General features: G+C 40.2%; 3 protein-coding genes across 3 annotated transcripts; all 3 read left to right on the top strand.

Moving 5' to 3' along the window:
- Positions 1-2,239: 2,239 nt before the first annotated feature.
- On the top strand, positions 2,240-5,705 carry LOC146497039 (tripartite motif-containing protein 16-like). Its single transcript, XM_085140777.1, has one exon. The coding sequence runs from the start codon at positions 2,569-2,571 to the stop codon at positions 4,225-4,227; it is 1,659 nt and encodes a 552-aa protein (XP_084996903.1). The 5' UTR covers positions 2,240-2,568; the 3' UTR covers positions 4,228-5,705.
- A 5,156-nt stretch (positions 5,706-10,861) lies between these two features.
- Positions 10,862-12,621, top strand: LOC146497038 (tripartite motif-containing protein 16-like). Its single transcript, XM_085140878.1, has one exon. It carries the CDS (start codon positions 10,883-10,885, stop codon positions 12,536-12,538), a length of 1,656 nt encoding a protein of 551 aa, XP_084997004.1. The 5' UTR covers positions 10,862-10,882; the 3' UTR covers positions 12,539-12,621.
- A 1,933-nt stretch (positions 12,622-14,554) lies between these two features.
- On the top strand, positions 14,555-16,312 carry LOC146497037 (tripartite motif-containing protein 16-like). Its single transcript, XM_085140887.1, has one exon. It carries the CDS (start codon positions 14,590-14,592, stop codon positions 16,267-16,269), a length of 1,680 nt encoding a protein of 559 aa, XP_084997013.1. The 5' UTR covers positions 14,555-14,589; the 3' UTR covers positions 16,270-16,312.
- The last annotated feature ends 3,287 nt before the right edge of the window (positions 16,313-19,599 follow it).

The following is a 19,599-nucleotide window of genomic DNA, read 5'->3' as shown; positions in this document are numbered from 1 at the left end:
GAGGCATCCAGTTATTGACATTTATATTATTTAGTTAAAGGTTTGAACAGAAAACAATTAAACACACAGCCTTTCCCCGCTTTCTTGTCACAGTTCTGGGTCCATTGTACCCAGTATTTTGAGTTTATTATGTTTTTGTTTAATTTTGCATCATGGATTGTTTTCTTGTTCTCTTGTTGTGGTTGTGATGATGATTATTATTAGAGTTTCATGTTTCTGTTTTCCATGTTTTAGGAATTGTGGTTTCATGTATAGTTCAGTTCCATGTGTCATTTTCTGTCTCTCTGTGTGGAGTCCGTGTCTCTGAGTTGTGATTCATGTTTCCTGTTTTATTGTGAAAGTCTTTGTCTTATGTTAGTGTGTGCAGCTTTGTTCCTCCTGTCTCGTTAGCCCTGATCTCTCCCAGCTGTGTCTCCCTCCTGTTGCCGATTCCCTCGTTACTACCCTGTGTATATAAGCCCTGTGTTTTCCCATGCTTGGTGTTGTGTCGTACCATCAGATCATGCCTGTGTGTTTTTGTGTCAGTTTTTCATGTTCAGTACCATTGCTCAGTTTCATCTTTTGTTTTCAGCCAGCAAATAAAGCTGAGGTTTTTTGGAGTTACAATTCAGTGTTCGAGTCCTTCGTTTGGATCCTCCTCTCCGCCTGCCCGCACACAGAGCCCTGACATTTCTGGAATGAATCGCAGCATGAAAACTAGTGATGGGCAGATGAAGCTTCATGAAGCACTGAAGCTTTTCATCCAATTGGTTCACCCCAGCGCAAAGCTTCTTGAAGCTTCATTTGCTCTAGTAGGACACCTACTGGACGTAAAAATATTAGTTGGCATGAATTTGAAGAGTGTGGCCTTTTGCACACAGCCTGTAAATGTCAACAACAAAAGGAGTGTGTAAAACATGTATATTGTAGTGATGGCAGTATACTGTGTATATTTATACTGGCAGTATGGAAATGATCATTTGGAAATGCTTAAAATGGAAATGATCATTTACTGTGAGGTGAGGTGTGGTTGGGGTGTGGACAGTCGTTGTGCTTTTGTAACGTTGAGGTATGGACAGCTACACGCTGAGGCCTCAGTCCTGCCTGTTCACATTTTATTCTGTAAAAACTAAATTTTCACTGCTTTTATGACCTTTTTAGTGGGAAGAAAATAGCTAGGATTTAATGATTTAACAAATCTTTTAAATCCTTTGTCCTCCACAATGCTAAATGGCTGGGAGTCCTCAATCACCATGCTAACCAGGTCTTCATCTATTTGAGATTGTTCTCCTGAGGAAAGACAATAAAAACAAAGCACAAATATAAATATCACACACGTAACTTATAACAGCTGTATAATATTGTTATATCATTTAGTAACATTACTGCATGCTATATTATCATGGCATTTGATGGCTCACCTGGTCTTGCTCCACAATCGGTGTTCCCCGTATTCTCCCTGGCACATAGCAAACACTTCACCTTGTACAAAAGTAAAGACAGCTTAACATAAATTGTATTGCACCATCAGTATTATGAAAATACATCTTCTGTAGAAATTTACACACCTTGTTGGGAGGAATAAAATCAAAATGTTCCCACGCAGGGGAGGACATCCTCCTTGTCTTAGCTGGCTCCATTCTCTCCTGACTTTCTCTCCTCACTCTCATAAACCTCCAAACTGTCTCCAAACTCTCACTAACCGCAACTCTCCATCAAACACCCACATTTTTGAATGAAGTCTGAGGGGTTTATATCGCTGTCATAGCTCGCGGCAAAGTTCGAACCACTTCATGAACCAGTCACGTGGTACAGCCGGGCAGCGAGGCTTCGGACGTCATCATTTTCAGCTCCTCCCACAAATGAAGCAAGCCTCGATACGCGCATCGCGGAAACGCCCCCTAAATTACTCGACACAAGCTTTGAAGCCTCGATACAGAACGTCACATCACTACTTTTGGTGAGTTTAGTTTAGTAAGAGGTTTTTCCCAGCAATAAAGCTGCGCTTTAAGTTGTACTTCTGTGTCTGAGTCCTGCATTTTGGATCCACCACTCCTGCTTGCCTGCCTGCCACACAGCCTACCATGACAATTTAGTTATTTCTTTATGGTTTGAAAAATAAAAACAGTGAAACAGAAACCCTCTCTCTGCTTCCTGGAATGAATTACAGCCTGAAAAACTTTAAAATGTAGGGTAAAAATGCATAATACACAAGTGTTAAAAAAAAACGCCCTGTCTTATCAGCTCAGTCCCTAAAGTGGTCGCTAATGTGTCTGTACATCTGCTGTATTTGAATTATTGCAAGGAACAGAAACGTTACATTTAGCAGATTTAAAGTATAAACTCCCCTTCCTTGAATGAATCACAGCATGAAAACCCTTCCTCTTCTTCCTGCTCTCTAGCTAAGCACCTCCTGTCTGTCCATATCTTTCTGTGTTCCCTCCCCTTTAGATCTACATTATGAAGATGGGTGTAACCAACATGTGTTAGAGCTGGCAGGCCCCAACACATGTTGTTCAGATCAGAGCTCAGACTAGTTTCAATAATAAGGAAGTGAAACTTACACAATCACTGACACTGAGAGGTGAAATGGCGCAGAAAGGAGTTCAGCTGGACCGGGAAACCTTCTCTTGTTCGATCTGTTTGGATCTACTGAAGGATCCGGTGACTATTCCCTGTGGACACAGCTACTGTATGAACTGTATTAAAAGCTTCTGGGATGGAGAGGAGGAGAAGAAAATCTACAGCTGCCCTCAGTGCAGACAGACGTTCACAGCGAGGCCTGTCCTGGTGAAAAGCACCATGTTAGCAGTTTTAGTGGAGCAGCTGAAGAAGACTGGACTCCAAACTGCTCCTGCTGATCACTGCTATGCTGGACCTGAAGATGTGGCCTGTGATGTCTGCACTGGGAGAAAAATGAAAGCCTTCAAGTCCTGTTTAGTCTGTCTGGCATCTTACTGTGAGAAACACCTTCAGACTCATTATGATTCACCTACATTCAAGAAACACAAGCTGGTGGAGCCCTCCAAGAAGCTCCAGGAGAACATCTGCTCTCGTCACGATGAGGTGATGAAGATGTTCTGCCGTACTGATCAGCAGATTATCTGTTATCTCTGCCCTGTGGATGAACATAAAGGCCACGACACAGTCTCAGCTGCAGCAGAAAGGACTGAGAGGCAGAGAGAGCTGGAGGTGAGTCGACAAAACATCCAGCAGAGAATCCAGGACAGAGAGAAAGATGTGAAGCTGCTTCAACAGGAGGTGGAGGCCATCAATCAGTCTGCTGATCAAACAGTGGAGCACAGTGAGAAGATCTTCACTCAGCTGATCCATCTCATCCAGAAAAGAAGCTCTGATGTGAAGCAGCAGATCAGATCCCAGCAGGAAACTGAAGTGAGTCGAGTCAAAGAGCTTCAGGAGAAGCTGGAGCAGGAGATCACTGAGCTGAAGAGGAAAGATGCTGAGCTGAAGCAGCTCTCACACACAGAGGATCACATCCAGTTTCTACACAACTACCCCTCACTGTCAGCACTCAGTGAGTCTACAGACTCATCCAGCATCAATATCCGTCCTCTGAGCTACTTTGAGGATGTGACAGCAGCTGTGTCAGAGGTCAGAGATAAACTACAGGACATTCTGAGAGAGGAATGGACAAACATCTCACTGACAGTCACTGAAGTGGATGTTTTACTGTCAGATCCACCAGAGCCAAAGACCAGAGCTGGATTCTTAAAATATTCATGTGAAATCACACTGGATCCAAACACAGCAAACAAACAGCTGTTATTATCAGAGGAGAATAGAAAAGCAACATTTATGAATCAACAACAGTCTTATTCTGATCATCCAGACAGATTCACTTATTGGCTTCAGGTCCTGAGTAGAGAGAGTCTGACTGGACGTTGTTACTGGGAGGTGGAGTGGAGAGGGGAAGGAGGTTATGTAGCTGTTGCGTACAAGAATATCAGCAGAGCAGGGAAAGGGAAAGAATGTAACTTTGGACGTAATGACAAATCTTGGGCATTAGATTGTAACAACAGTTTTTGGTACAACAACATTGAAACTCCTGTCTCAGGTCCTCGTTCCTCCAGAGTAGGAGTGTACCTGGATCACAGAGCAGGTATTTTGTCCTTCTACAGCGTCTCTGAAACCATGACTCTCCTCCACAGAGTCCAGAACACATTCACTCAGCCGCTCTATGCTGGACTTTGGATGGGAGACACTGCTGAGTTCATTAAACTGAAATAGTTTCCATTTTATTTTCACAGAATCATTGTTTTGACATTTTGTGCAATATATATATATATATATATATATATATATATATATATATATATATATATATATATATATATATATATATATATATATACTCAAAATTGGTGGAGAAAATGTGAACCTAATCTCAATGACTATAGTAGTTAAGAGTACATATTTTCAACTTTCTTCTTCATAAAAAAGAAAGAAGTCAACTTTTACTTTACTTGATTTTGACAATAAAAAAGATTTGATGTAATGATTCATCACAGGTAAAGTTACTCCACATTTTTAAGCATTGGACAAATGACTTTTCTTTGATGTGTCTTAGTTGGATAAGTAGAAGAAAATGGATGGCAATAGATACGGCAATAAATAAATGGATATATGAAAGCTTTAAGGTATTTCTTGTTTCCAGTCTTTCAACTGATTGAATTACATTTTTTAACCATTTTAAAAAATCTTTTTTTAAATGCAAGAAAAGCTGGATAGTATTAAAATAATCAGCACTTACAAATATCAAACTTGATAATAATAAAAGCGTTATTGCACATGAATTCCACGTGTTTGTTCTCCATAAAAACACCAAACTGAACCATCTCTCATTCTAACACATGTATTAAAATTCTTCAGTGCTAACCATTCTTGGACACCATCCCAATGGGGTTTAATGATACAGCATGTAAAGAAAAGATGTTGAGTGTAAGGAAAAGGACTGTCACGGTCTGCGGAGACAGGCCGTGTGGTGGTGTGTGTGATGGGCCCAGGTGCGTACACAAGTGAGTAGACGGGAGTGAACTTAACAGAAAGCAAGCCTTTATTATGGCTGAAGACAAAGTAAACAAACACAGCAGGGATAGCGTGACTAAACTAGACTATAACTAAACTGGGAAAACTAGTACTGTGACAAACTAAGAAGACTCAGAGACTATGATGATCACTGCAAAGACTGACCGTGAAAACATGGAGGTGGGAACACAGACGATGCGACACAGACTGCATGAAACACAGAGACTAAATACACATGAGGGATGATCAGGGGAAGTGGCCACACATGGGAGCACAGCTGACACACATGAACCTAAAGACAGGACAGGAGAAGTGAAACTAAATACACTGACATTGAATACATTCTTTCAAAGTAAAATAGGAAACATGGAGATAGACATGACATGAACTAAACATAACCACGCAGACATGACTCATGACAGGTAGACGCACGAACCAGGGAGACTGAGTACAGGGGAAGATGACAGAAACGACAACATGAACTTGGCAACTTAAGACACACAGACATAAACACATGAAGGGCAAGGGAGACTTAACACAAGGGTAATATAATTACAAATGAGCTAGAATAACTTAATGAACCTAAACAAACAATAAACATCAAAATAGACTAAAACTCAAAACACTGGGTCGCACGACCCAGGACCATGACAAGGACTCCCTTACTACAATTATTTATAATACAATTTGTAAAACATTTAAGGGGCGCCTTTCACTTTATTAAAAGCGCCTTATCTAGAACTTAACTTAGCATCGCACTTTAAGCATAGATTTGCACATGAAGAACATTTGCACACAATACGTTTAATTATTTATTGAATATTTATTGTGTATTTTAAAATCAGTTGGTAGCCTTTGTTCCAGGTCCTGCACAGCTGCTTCTCATCAACAAATGTGGTGGTTGTCTGTTTAAAGGAAAGGTTGTGACTGAGAGAAAATAAGGTTTATCAGTAAGGAGAACTAATGCGTGCATGTGTGTGTGCGTGGGAAAATCTAGGAGTAAAGGTGGTGCAAAGAAGTGACTGTAAGATGTGATTACTCACCATCCTTTCCTGTGTACTCTCCAGGGTGTTTATGTAACCAGGTCATAAATTACATATTGTTATAATTACACAAATTTTATTTGCCAGTTTATACCTGACTTTTAGGACCTTCAGGCCTGTAGTTATGTTCATTATCTGTTAGAGCCCCTCCTCATCCTTCTTCTTCTTCTTTGGTGCAACCCTATAAATACGGGGTACCTCTTTGGCCTCTCCCCTTTTCTACTATTCCCCTGTGGGAGAGGTTGGTGTCATTTCTTTCCCAACACTGTGCAACACACATATAATGTATATTTAGCCAACCAGATGTTTCTGATCGTGTTTTTAGTTCAATTATTGTCATCATTGTGCCTGTCTTTGGTAGATGCTGTAAATGTGTAGTACGTGTGTGCCACATATATGTTATAGGCACAGTTAATGCTAGCATGAATAGATAATTCTTGCTAGCTTGGAAGTTGCGGTGGGTTAAGCTAACCCTCTTCCCTACTGTTTGCATTTGGTTGTAGGAGCTGGAGTGGGCAAGTTAATAACTTGGAGGTCTTTGTTTCTTTTACCTTTCATTTTCAGACACAACGCAGGACCACACCAGTTACATTTGGGCAAATGTTTGCCGGGGGGGGGTCCAGGCACCATTTAAAGGTTCCAGGAGAATGTTAAGGAAGTGTGGGTAATCTTTTGTGCTTGGGTTTTTGGGGTTTTTTATAATAATGGGCATGGTTTAAGGATAAAGTGTAAAATATTTCTTAATATGAAAATGTGAAATGTATGTTTATATTTATATATTGAAATTTATTTATTGTATGTGGTGGAAGGTTGGGATTTGAAAACTCACCTGTTAGTGGAATAATGGTTTAGCCTGTGACAGCTGAGGGTATTTAAGGCTGCCAGTTGTCATTAGATGCAGTGAATTGTTTTGTGAGGAGAGCTTTATTGTGAATAAATGCCTTGTTCCACTATACTTGTCTTGGTCTGCCTCACTGTATATCCAGCCGCAAAAGGCCGTCCTGTTACAGTGAGTTTAAATATTTTTTTGATAAAAAGGTACATACACTACTGTCCAATTTAAATATTCATCTAAAAATCAGCACACAGATAAATATCATTAATTGTGTTCAAATGAACTTTCATTGTGGGTAGTACAAGAAATGATAGATCTGGTTCAAACTTATAGTTTGCACATTTTTGTAGCATGAAGAGGAAAACAAACTTTTCTAACTAGTAAGACTTTGCTATTACGTTTACTGTCAAAGAAGTTGTAAGCATCAGTCCTCAATCTAGGAAATGAAGTTGTTACAGCAGAAACCTTGAACATCACTATAAAAACAATTTAAAATGTTTTGAATGAGTAATTACACATACATTTTATTTTAAATCCAGAATAAGCTAAAATATTACGAGTATGCACAGGGACTCAAGTAAACGTTGGGAACGCTGGCAGGTTCAGGAGAAAATGATCTGTTCTTAGTTTATTTGGCAAGGAAACAGAAAACACAGACTTATCACTGGCCACTCACAGTGATGTCAAAAACCGAGTTCATGTCAAGGGGTGTGGAAGCAGGACCCAGACACAGGACTTCCTGTGCAGCAAACTGTGAATTTATTTCAAAATTCAAGAGCTTTATTGTCAATACAGCAGCATACACAGTATACAGGGTACTGAAATTCTGTTTCACCCCAAGCCCTGCCCCATGGTGCATTTATAAGTATATAAAAAATATATATCCAAAGATATTAAACTAGAAATTACAAATAAATAACGTGCTAATTTTCGGTAAAATTACGGGATAAAAAGGTACTAATTACTAACTATACAATACAATAATGATAACTATACGATACTAACTGTACGATAAACAAAGACAGGACAGAGACAATACAAAGTGGATTGTGCAGTGAGATTGAATACAAGGTTGAGTTATTGTCAGGATATTATAGACGAGACATGAAAAGACATGTGCAAGATGCAAAATGTGCAAATGTAGTATAGTTTAGATGTGTTTTCAGTAACTATGTGACTGAGTGTGAAAATAAGCATATTGTTCCCAGGTGGATTGTGCAATTTTTGTTGTTGTTTTTGAGTCTTTTGATGAGTATTGTAAGGTGTTTGTATGTGTATATCAGTTCTTTGGTGGTAGTGAGTTGAGGGCTCTGACTGCTTGGGGGAAGAAGCTCTTGCAGTGTCTGTTCGTTACGGTTTTGATGCTGCGAAACCGTCTGCCAGATGAAAAGAGGGAGAACAGTGCATGTGAGGGATGGAAAGTGTCCTTCACTATTCTGTTTGCACGTCAGATGATGTGTCTGTCGTAGAGTTTAGAGATGGATGTGAGAGGGCCTCCAATGATCTTCTCTGCTGTCCTCACTATCCACTGCAGAGACTTCTTTTCAGCGATGTCATCTGATATGTGCACACCCAGGAACTTCACACTGTTGACCATCTCAAAAGCAGCTATTCATATAGGAGATTAACATGGGAGGCATCCAGTTATATTGTTATTTATTTGTGTCAGGGTCCTGGGTCTCCTGACCCAGCGTTTTTAGTTCTTTGTGATTTTTGTATTATTGTACTTGTGTGTGATTTATTCTATGGTTTCTAGTTTTGATCCCTTGCCCTTCATGTCTCTCTGTGTCCCCTCTGTTCTGTGTGAGTCTGTGTCTGCATGTTTGAGTTTCCCTCTGTGTCTTTTGGTTCATCGAGTCCTCTGCCTTACTGGTTATGTCTCTGTGTTTCTTAGTTGCTGTCTCCACCGTGTCAAGGTCGCGTCTGTGTCATACTTCCTGTTTTACTTTGAAGGTCCGTGTCTTATGTGAATGTGAATGAGTCAGTGTTGCGTCGTACCCTCAACAAGCTGTGTGTTTTGCCTCTGTGTTTCCAATGCTTTGTCTCCAGCTCCAGTTCAGTATTTCTGCTACAGTGTTTTAGTCCACCAGCGTTTTTGTTTGTCTTTTGGTTAGTGATGGGCAGATGAAGCTTCATGAAGCACTGAAGCTTTTCATCCAATTGGTTCACCCCAGCGCAAAGCTTCTTGAAGCTTCATTTGCTCTAGTAGGACACCTACTGGACGTAAAAATATTAGTTGGCATGAATTTGAAGAGTGTGGCCTTTTGCACACAGCCTGTAAATGTCAACAACAAAAGAAGTGTGTAAAACATGTATATTGTAGTGATGGCAGTATACTGTGTATATTTATACTGGCAGTATGGAAAATGATCATTTGGAAATGCTTAAAATGGAAATGATCATTTACTGTGAGGTGAGGTGTGGTTGGGGTGTGGACAGTGGTTGTGCTTTTGTAACATTGAGGTATGGACAGCTACACACTGAGGCCTCAGTCCTGCCTGTTCACATTTTATTCTGTAAAAACTAAATTTTCACTGCTTTTATGACCTTTTTAGTGGGAAGAACATAGCTAGGATTGAATGATTTAACAAATCTTTTAAATCCTTTGTCCTCCACGATGCTAAATGGCTGGGAGTCCTCGATCACCATGCTAACCAGGTCTTCATCTATTTGAGATTGTTCTCCTGAGGAAAGACAATAAAAACAAAGCACAAATATAAATATCACACACGTAACTTATAACAGCTGTATAATATTGTTATATCATTTAGTAACATTACTGCATGCTATATTATCATGGCATTTGATGGCTCACCTGGTCTTGCTCCACAATCGGTGTTCCCCTTATTCTCCCTGGCACATAGCAAACACTTCACCTTGTACAAAAGTAAAGACAGCTTAACATAAATTGTATTGCACCATCAGTATTATGAAAATGCATCTTCTGTAGAAATTTACACACCTTGTTGGGAGGAATAAAATCAAAATGTTCCCACACAGGGGAGGACATCCTCCTCGTCTTAGCTGGCTCCATTCTCTCCTGACTTTCTCTCCTCACTCTCGTAAACCTCCAAACTGTCTCCAAACTCTCACAAACCGCAACTCTCCATCAAACACCCACATTTTGAAGGAAGTCTGAGGGGTTTATATCGCTGTCATAGCTCGCGGCAAAGTTCGAACCACTTCATGAACCAGTCACGTGGTACAGCCGGGCAGCGAGGCTTCGGACGTCATAATTTTCAGCTCCTCACATAAATGAAGCAAGCCTCGATACGCGCATCGCGGAAACGCCCCCTAAATTACTCGACACAAGCTTTGAAGCCTCGATACAGAACGTCACATCACTACTTTTGGTGAGTTTAGTTTAGTAAGAGGTTTTTCCCAGCAATAAAGCTGCGCTTTAAGTTGTACTTCTGTGTCTGAGTCCTGCATTTTGGATCCACCACTCCTGCTTGCCTGCCTGCCACACAGCCTACCATGACAATTTAGTTATTTCTTTATTGTTTGAAAAATAAAGACAGTGAAACAGAAACCCTCTCTCTGCTTCCTGGAATGAATTACAGCCTGAAAAACTTTATAATGTAGGGTAAAAATGCATAATACACAAGTGTTAAAAAAACGCCCTGTTTTATCAGCTCAGTCCCTAAAGTGGTCGCTAATGTGTCTGTACATCTGCTGTATTTGAATTATTGCAAGGAAAGAAACGTTACATTTAGCAGATTTAAAGTATAAACTCCCCTTCCTTGAATAAATCACAGCATGAAAACCCTTCCTCTTCTTCCTGCTCTCTAGCTAAGCACCTCCTGTCTGTCCATATCTTTCTGTGTTCCCTCCCCTTTAGATCTGCACTTTGAAGATGGGTGTAACCAACATGTGTTAGAGCTGGCAGGCCCCAACACATGTTGTTAAGATCAGAGCTCAGACTAGTTTCAATAATAAGGAAGTGAAACTTACACAATCACTGACACTGAGAGTAGAAATGGCACAGAAAGGAGTTCAGCTGGACCGAGAAACCTTCTCTTGTTCGATCTGTTTGGATCTACTGAAGGATCCGGTGACTCTTCCCTGTGGACACAGCTACTGCATGAACTGTATTAAAAAATTCTGGGATGGAGAGGAGGAGAAGAAAATCTACAGCTGCCCTCAGTGCAGACAGACTTTCACACCGAGGCCTGTCCTGGTGAAAAACACCATGTTAGCAGTTTTAGTGGAGGAGCTGAAGAAGACTGGACTCCAAGCTGCTCCTGCTGATCACTGCTATGTTGGACCTGAAGATGTGGCCTGTGATGTCTGCACTGGAAGAAAAATGAAAGCCTTCAAATCCTGTTTATTCTGTCTGGCATCTTACTGTGAGAAACACCTTCAGACTCATTATGATGTGGCTCCATTAATGAAACACAAGCTGGTGGAGCCCTCCAAGAAGATCCAGGAGAACATCTGCTCTCGTCACGATGAGGTGATGAAGATGTTCTGCCGTACTGATCAGCAGAGTATCTGTTATCTCTGCCCTGTGGATGAACATAAAGGCCACGACACAGTCTCAGCTGCAGCAGAAAGGACTGAGAGGCAGAGAGAGCTGGAGGTGAGTCGACAAAACATCCAGCAGAGAATCCAGGACAGAGAGAAAGATGTGAAGCTGCTTCAACAGGAGGTGGAGGCCATCAATCAGTCTGCTGATCAAACAGTGGAGCACAGTGAGAAGATCTTCACTGAGCTGATCTATCTCATCCAGAAAAGAAGCTCTGATGTGAAGCAGCAGATCAGATCCCAGCAGGAAACTGAAGTGAGTCGAGTCAAAGAGCTTCAGGAGAAGCTGGAGCAGGAGATCACTGAGCTGAAGAGGAAAGATGCTGAGCTGAAGCAGCTCTCACACACAGAGGATCACATCCAGTTTCTACACAACTACCCCTCACTGTCAGCACTCAGTGAGTCTACAGACTCATCCAGCATCAATATCCGTCCTCTGAGCTACTTTGAGGATGTGACAGCAGCTGTGTCAGAGGTCAGAGAAAAACTACAGGACATTCTGAGAGAGGAATGGACAAACATCTCACTGACACTCACTGAAGTGGATGTTTTACTGTCACAACCAGAGCCAAAGACCAGAGCTGAATTCTTAAAATATTCATGTGAAATCACACTGGATCCAAACACAGCACACAAACATCTGTTATTATCAGAGGAGAACAGAAAAGTAACAAACATGGATCAACAACAGTCTTATTCTGGTCATCCAGACAGATTCACTTATTGGCTTCAGGTCCTGAGTAGAGAGAGTCTGACTGGACGTTGTTACTGGGAGGTGGAGTGGAGAGAGGGAGGAGGTCATGTAGCAGTTGTGTACAAGAATATCAGCAGAGCAGGGAAAGGGAAAGAATGTAACTTTGGACGTAATGACAAATCTTGGGCATTAGATCGTAGCAACAGTTTTTGGTACAACAACATTGAAACTCGTGTCTCAGGTCCTCGTTCCTCCAGAGTAGGAGTGTACCTGGATCACAGAGCAGGTATTTTGTCCTTCTACAGCGTCTCTGAAACCATGACTCTCCTCCACAGAGTCCAGACCACATTCACTCAGCCGCTCTATGCTGGACTTTGGCTTGGAGAGACTGCTGAGTTCATTAAACTGAAATAGTTTCCATTTTATTTTGTTAATCATTTTTTTGACATTTTGTGCAATATGTATGTATATATATATATATATATATATATATACTCAAAATTGGTGGAGAAAATGTGAACCTAATCTCGATGACTATCTGAAGTAGTAGTTAAGAGTACATATTTTCTTCAAAGAAGAAGTCAACTTTTACTTTACTTAATTTTGACAACAAAAAAGATTTGATGTAATGATTCATCACAGGTAAAGTTACTCCACATTTTGAAGCATTGGACAAATGACTTTTCTTTGATGTGTCTTAGTCGGATAAGTAGAAGAAAATGGATGGCAATAGAAATGGCAATAAATAAATGGATATATGAAAGCTTTAAGGTATTTCTTGTTTCCAGTCTTTCAACTGATTGAATTACATTTTTAAAAATGTATTTACAATTTCTTATGCAATAAAAGACTTTGTTATTATGTTTACTATCAAAGAAGTTGTAAGCATTAGTTCTCAATCTAGGAAATGGAGTTGTTACAGCAGAAACCTGAAACATTACTTTTACCAGATTTATTAAAGCTACCAGAATAACTATGAAAACAATTTAAAATAGTTTGAACAAGTAATTACAATGCTGAGCTTAAATGCAGAATAACCTAAACTACAACCACTATGCACAGTGATGCTCAGGCACTCAGTAGGCCACAGGTGTCAAACTCCAGGCCTCGAGGGCCGGAGTCCTGCAGGTTTTAGATGTGTCCTTGATCCAACACAGCTAGTTTAAATGGCTAAATTAGCTCCTCAACATATCTTGAAGTTCTCCAGACGCCTGTTAATGAACTAATTCTTAGCCGTCTTAGGGGAAGCTTCCTTAGAAACATTGTCAATAGGTTCGTTTCTAATTTTGTTCCAAGTCACACAGAATTAATTGAGACAGAACAGTCAATGACAGGCTCAGGGACAACACTTTCACTCATATTTAGTCCAGAAATGTTCACGTCACATTTTCTATACCAAACTCACACAACCTCTGGAGGAATTGGCCAGTTTAGAAACACCAACGTAGAATAGAAAAGCCTTTTTTTGTCATCGTACATGTACAACTAAACTGTAGCTTGACAGTTATACAGTCATACAACTGTTATACAACTTCACAGTTATACAGTTCAAAAAAGTTCTTTTTGGACTTTAAACTCACAAAATCAGAATTTAAATAAACATCGGGAACACTGGCAGGTTCAGGAAGAAAATAATCTCCCACAGTTTTGTTACCTTATGGTTCCAAGAGCTGTGACCAATCTTTGTGTTTTATTATTATCTCATAACACTTGTTTAATCAGCTACCCTCTCTCCTGTCGACTGTTTAATCTCTACAGTCTCAGATCAACACAGCCCTGCCCTCCAGCACTATCAGCAGCAAGAGCAGAAGCAACCCCCCAAACAGCAACATTGTACCCATCAGGTAAAAAATAGGCTACGTTTGCTTTGCATCGTGCCCACCTGATGACAGTGATATAGTGTGATGCGATTCCATATTAGATTCTTGATGAATGTGGGTTGTTGTTCTTCAGCCTGCTTCTATGTGCCCTTTTTAACTGTGAGCACCCGCCCCTTTAAACATCTCTGCACTGCCCTGACTAAATGTATATATAAACTGTCTCTATGGTTTACAGTCTGAGTCTGACAAGCTGTCAGCTGTTCATTTCTGCTATTTGAATTGTTAAAAGAAACAGAAACTATTCATTTAGCAGATTAACAAAAAGAATAGAGAGGCATCCAGTTATTGACATTTATATTATTTAGTTAAAGGTTTGAACAGAAAACAATTAAACACAGAGCCTCTCCCCGCTTTCTGGAATGAATCACAGCATGAAAACCCTTCCTCTTCTTCCTGCTCTCTAGCTAAGCACCTCCTGTCTGTCCATATCTTTCTGTGTTCCCTCCCCTTTAGATCTACATCATGAGGATGGGTGTAACCAACATGTGTTGGCAGGCCCCATCACATGTTGTTCAGATTAGAGGTCAGACCAGTTTCTATAATAAGGAAGTGAAACTTACACAGTCACTGACACTGAGAGGAGAAATGGCGCAGAAAGGAGTTCAGCTGGACCGAGAAACCTTCTCTTGTTCAATCTGTTTGGATCTACTGAAGGATCCGGTGGCTATTCCCTGTGGACACAGCTACTGTATGAACTGTATTAAAAGCTTCTGGGATGAAGAGGAAAAGAAGAAAATCTACAGCTGCCCTCAGTGCAGACAGACTTTCACACCGAGGCCTGTCCTGGTGAAAAACACCATGTTAGCAGTTTTAGTGGAGGAGCTGAAGAAGACTGGACTCCAAGCTGCTCCTGCTGATCACTGCTATGCTGGACCTGAAGATGTGGCCTGTGATGTCTGCACTGGAAGAAAAATGAAAGCCTTCAAGTCCTGTTTATTCTGTCTGGCATCTTACTGTGAGAAACACCTTCATCCTCATTATGATGTGGCTCCATTAAAGAAACACAAGCTGGTGGAGCCCTCCAAGAAGCTCCAGGAGAACATCTGCTCTCGTCATGATGAGGTGATGAAGATGTTCTGCCGTACTGATCAGCAGATTATCTGTTATCTTTGCCCTGTGGATGAACATAAAGGCCACGACACAGTCTCAGCTGCAGCAGAAAGGACTGAGAGGCAGAGAGAGCTGGAGGTGAGTCGACAAAACATCCAGCAGAGAATCCAGGACAGAGAGAAAGATGTGAAGCTGCTTCAACAGGAGGTGGAGGCCATCAATCAGTCTGCTGATCAAACAGTGGAGCACAGTGAGAAGATCTTCACTGAGCTGATCCATCTCATCCAGAAAAGAAGCTCTGATGTGAAGCAGCAGATCAGATCCCAGCAGGAAACTGAAGCGAGTCGAGTCAAAGAGCTTCAGGAGAAGCTGGAGCAGGAGATCACTGAGCTGAAGAGGAAAGATGCTGAGCTGAAGCAGCTCTCACACACAGAGGATCACATCCAGTTTCTACACAACTACCCCTCACTGTCAGCACTCAGTGAGTCTACAGACTCATCCAGCATCAATATCCGTCCTCTGAGCTACTTTGAGGATGTGACAGCAGCTGTGTCAGAGGTCAGAGATAAACTACAGGACATTCTGAGAGAGGGATGGACAAACATCTCACTGACAGTCACTGAAGTGGATGTTTTACTGTCAGATCCACCAGAGCCAAAGACCAGAGCTGGATTCTTAAAATATTCATGTGAAATCACACTGGATCCAAACACAGCAAACAAACATCTGTTATTATCAGAGGGGAACAGAAAAGTAACAAACATGGATCAACAACAGTTTTATTCTGATCATCCAGACAGATTCACTGACAGGTGGCAGGTACTGAGTACAGAGAGTCTGACTAGACGTTGTTACTGGGAGGTGGAGTGGAGAGGGGAAGGAGGTTATGTAGCAGTTGCATACAAGAATATCAGCAGAACAGGGAGTGTGAATGAATGTGGATTTGGACGTAATGATAAATCTTGGTCATTAGATTTTTGCAACAACAGTTATAAATTTTGGTACAACAACATCCAAACTCGTGTCTCAGGTCCTCGTTCCTCCAGAGTAGGAGTGTACCTGGATCACAGAGCAGGTATTTTGTCCTTCTACAGCGTCTCTGAAACCATGACTCTCCTCCACAGAGTCCAGACCACATTCACTCAGCCGCTCTATGCTGGACTTTGGGTTTGTTATTCTTATGGGGTCATTGCTGAGTTTGTTAAACTGAAATAGTTTCCATTTTATTTTCTCAGAATCATTGTTTTGAAATTTTGTGCAATATGAACCTAATCTCAATGACTATAGTAGTTAAGATTACATATTTTCAACTTTCTTCTTCATAAAAAAAGAAAGAAGTCAACTTTTGCTTTATTTGATTTTAACAAAAAAGATTTGATGTAATGATTCATCACAGGTAAAGTTACTCCACATTTTTAAGCATTGGACAAATGACTTTTCTTTGATGTGTCTTAGTTGGATAAGTAGAAGAAAATGGATGGCAATAGAAATGGCAATAAATAAATACATGAAAGCTTTAAGGTATTTCTTGTTTCCAGTCTTTTTTTATGCAATAAAAGACTTTGTTATTATGTTTACTATCAAAGAAGTTGTAAACATTAGTTCTCAATCTAGGAAATGGAGTTGTTACAGCAGAAACCTGAAACATTACTTTTACCAGATTTATTAAAGCTACCAGAATAACTATGAAAACAATTTAAAATAGTTTGAACAAGTAATTACAATGCTGAGCTTAAATCCAGAATAACCTAAACTACAACCACTATGCACAGTGATGCGCAGGCACTCAGTAGGCCACAGGTGTCAAACTCCAGGCCTCGAGGGCCGGAGTCCTGCAGGTTTTAGATGTGTCCTTGATCCAACACAGCTGGTTTAATGGCTAAATTACCTCCTCAACATATCTTGAAGTTCTCCAGATGCCTGTTAATGAACTAATTCTTAGCCGTCTTTGGGGAAGCTTCCTTAGAAACATTGTCAATAGGTTCGTTTCTAATTTTGTTCCAAGTCACACAGAATTAATTGAGACAGAACAGTCAATGACAGGCTCAGGGACAACACTTTCACTCATATTTAGTCCAGAAATGTTCACGTCACATTTTCTATACCAAACTCACAATACCTCTGGAGGAATTGGCCAGTTTAGAAACACCAACGTAGAATAGAAAAGCCTTTTTTGTTATCGTACATGTACAACTAAACTGTAGCTTGACAGTTATACAGTCATACAACTGTTATACAACTTCACAGTTATACAGTTCAAAAAAGTTCTGTTTGGACTTTAAACTCACAAAATCAGAATTTAAATAAACAGCATATAGGCACCATTTAAAGGTTCCGGGAGAATGTTAAGGAAGTGTGGGTAATCTTTTGTGCTTGGGTTTTTGGGGTTTTTTTTTATAATAATGGGCATGGTTTAAGGATAAAGTGTAAAATATTTCTTAATATGAAAATGTGAAATGTATGTTTATATTTATATATTGAAATTTATTGTATGTGGTGGAAGGTTGGGATTTGAAAACTCACCTGTTAGTGGAATAATGGTTTAGCCTGTGACAGCTGAGGGTATTTAAGGCTGCCAGTTGTCATTAGATGCAGTGAATTGTTTTGTGAGGAGAGCTTTATTGTGAATAAATGCCTTGTTCCACTATACTTGTCTTGGTCTGCCTCACTGTATATCCAGCTGCAAAAGGCCGCCCTGTTACAGTGGGTTTAAATATTTTTTTGATAAAAAGGTACATACACTACTGTCCAATTTAAATATTCATCTAAAAATCAGCACACAGATAAATATCATTAATTGTGTTCAAATGAACTTTCATTGTGGGTAGTACCAGAAATGATAGATCTGGTTCAAACTTATAGTTTGCACATTTTTGTAGCATGAAGAGGAAAACAAACTTTTCTAACTAGTAAGACTTTGCTATTACGTTTACTGTCAAAGAAGTTGTAAGCATCAGTCCTCAATCTAGGAAATGGAGTTGTTACAGCAGAAACCTGGAACATCACTATAAAAACAATTTAAAATGTTTTGAATGAGTAATTACACATACATTTTATTTTAAATCCAGAATAACCTAAAATATTACGAGTATGCGCAGGGACTCAAGTAAACGTTGGGAACGCTGGCAGGTTCAGGAAAAAATGATCTGTTCTTAGTTTATTTGCAAGGAAACAGAAAACACAGACTTATCACTGGCCACTCAGAGTGATGCCAAAAACCGAGTTCATGTCAAGGGGTGTGGAAGCAGGACCCAGACACAGGACTTCCTGTGCAGCAAACTGTGAATTTATTTCAAGATTCAAGAGCTTTATTGTCAATACAGCAGCATACACAGTATACAGGGTATTGAAATTCTGTTTCACCCCAAGCCCTGCCCCATGGTGCATTTATAAGTATATAAAAGATATATATCCAAAGATATTAAACTAGAAATTACAAATAAATAACGTGCTAATTTTCGGTAAAATTACGGGATAAAAAGGTACTAATTACTAACTATACAATACAATAATGATAACTATACGATACTAACTGTACGATAAACAAAGACAGGACAGAGACAATACAAAGTGGATTGTGCAGTGAGATTGAATACCAGGTTGAATTATTGTCAGGATATTATAGACGAGACATGAAAAGACATGTGCAAGATGCAAAATGTGCAAATGTAGTATAGTTTAGATGTGTTTTCAGTAACTATGTGACTGAGTGTGAAAATAAGCATATTGTTCGCAGGTGGATTGTACAATTTTTTTGTTGTTTTTGAGTCTTTTGATGAGTATTGTAAGGTGTTTGTATGTGTATATCAGTTCTTTGGTGGTAGTGAGTTGAAGGCTCTGACTGCTTGGGGGAAGACGCTCTTGCAGTGTCTGTTCGTTACGGTTTTGATGCTGCGAAACCGTCTGCCAGATGAAAAGAGGGAGAACAGTGCATGTGAGGGATGGAAAGTGTCCTTCACTATGCTGTTTGCACGTCAGATGATGTGTCTGTCGTAGAGTTTAGAGATGGATGTGAGAGGGCCTCCAATGATCCTCTCTGCTGTCCTCACTATCCACTGCAGAGACTTCTTTTCAGCGAGGTCATCTGATATGTGCACACTCAGGAACTTCACACTGTTGACCATCTCAAAAGCAGCTATTCATATAGGAGATTAACATGGGAGGCATCCAGTTACAGTGGGGCAAAAAAGTATTTAGTCAGCCACCGATTGTGCAAGTTCCCCCACTTAAAATGATGACAGAGGTCAGTAATTTGCACCAGAGGTACACTTCAACTGTGAGAGACAGAATGTGAAAAAAAAATCCATGAATTCACATGGTAGGATTTGTAAAGAATTTATTCGTAAATCAGGGTGGAAAATAAGTATTTGGTCAATAACAAAAATACAACTCAATACTTTGTAACATAACCTTTGTTGGCAATAACAGAGGTCAAACGTTTACTATAGGTCTTTACCAGGTTTGCACACACAGTAGCTGGTATTTTGGCCCATTCCTCCATGCAGATCTTCTCAAGAGCAGTGATGTTTTGGGGCTGTCGCCGAG

Source organism: Neolamprologus multifasciatus, chromosome 18 (assembly GCF_963576455.1).
Source record: "Neolamprologus multifasciatus chromosome 18, fNeoMul1.2, whole genome shotgun sequence".
In the NCBI taxonomy this organism is placed as follows: Eukaryota; Metazoa; Chordata; class Actinopteri; order Cichliformes; family Cichlidae; genus Neolamprologus; species Neolamprologus multifasciatus.
This window is presented reverse-complemented; position numbering and strand designations above follow the sequence as displayed.

Excerpts from the sequence above, each read along its gene's own strand:
- LOC146497038 (XM_085140878.1), top strand. The coding sequence starts at position 10,883 with ATGGCACAGAAAGGAGTTCAGCTGGACCGAGAAACCTTCTCTTGTTCG.
- LOC146497039 (XM_085140777.1), top strand. The coding sequence starts at position 2,569 with ATGGCGCAGAAAGGAGTTCAGCTGGACCGGGAAACCTTCTCTTGTTCG.
- LOC146497037 (XM_085140887.1), top strand. The coding sequence starts at position 14,590 with ATGGCGCAGAAAGGAGTTCAGCTGGACCGAGAAACCTTCTCTTGTTCA.